This window comes from Penaeus monodon, chromosome 33 (genome assembly GCF_015228065.2).
Source record: "Penaeus monodon isolate SGIC_2016 chromosome 33, NSTDA_Pmon_1, whole genome shotgun sequence".
NCBI lineage: Eukaryota > Metazoa > Arthropoda > Malacostraca > Decapoda > Penaeidae > Penaeus > Penaeus monodon.
Genome location: NC_051418.1, coordinates 21,499,430 through 21,499,891, shown reverse-complemented (window position 1 = coordinate 21,499,891; position 462 = coordinate 21,499,430). Strand labels below are relative to the sequence as shown.

The window sequence follows — 462 nt, the reverse complement described above, 5'->3', positions numbered from 1 at the left end:
AAAGTTTAGTAATATATATCTCACAGCCAGGCTAACCAGCAGAGGGAACCACATGTTGGAATAAACTTGTTGATGCTTCCTCTTCTTAGACAAGTATCTCGGTCGTCAAGAAACAACTACTCTTCATTCCCACGATGCTCTTCTGTTTTATTGTTTCATTGGCTTATCGTTCAACTTATCTTTTGCATTGTTACAAGAAGACCGATTCTTTATGCATGATATGAGCTCGTGGTTATAAATTCAGTGCGTGTGTTGTAATTCCATTCGAGAAATCATGAGCACATTCAGAATCTTTCATTTCCTAAGTCGTGTGGATTTATAAATAACTTTTAGGATTTTCCAATTATGAGTAACATTCCTTACTCCTGGATCAGTACAAAGAACAGTTTTAGATATCCCAGCTGTGAATACATACCTAATATTTTGTTCATTACAAAGAACGGCCATTCCATAAAAAAAAAA

General features: G+C 35.3%; 1 protein-coding gene across 2 annotated transcripts in view; it reads right to left on the bottom strand.

The window, feature by feature from the left end:
* LOC119594138 (peritrophin-44-like) overlaps window positions 1-151 on the bottom strand; it is a 2,606-nt gene extending 2,455 nt beyond the window's left edge. Inside the window, exon 1 of one of the 2 annotated variants that reach the window (XM_037943204.1) lies at window positions 25-151. In XM_037943204.1, coding sequence (XP_037799132.1) covers window positions 25-54 — 30 coding nt within the window. In that variant the 5' untranslated portion in view covers window positions 55-151. The remainder of the gene's footprint in view (window positions 1-24) is intronic. The other variant, XM_037943205.1, reaches the window with a different exon arrangement.
* Window positions 152-462: the final 311 nt, after the last annotated feature.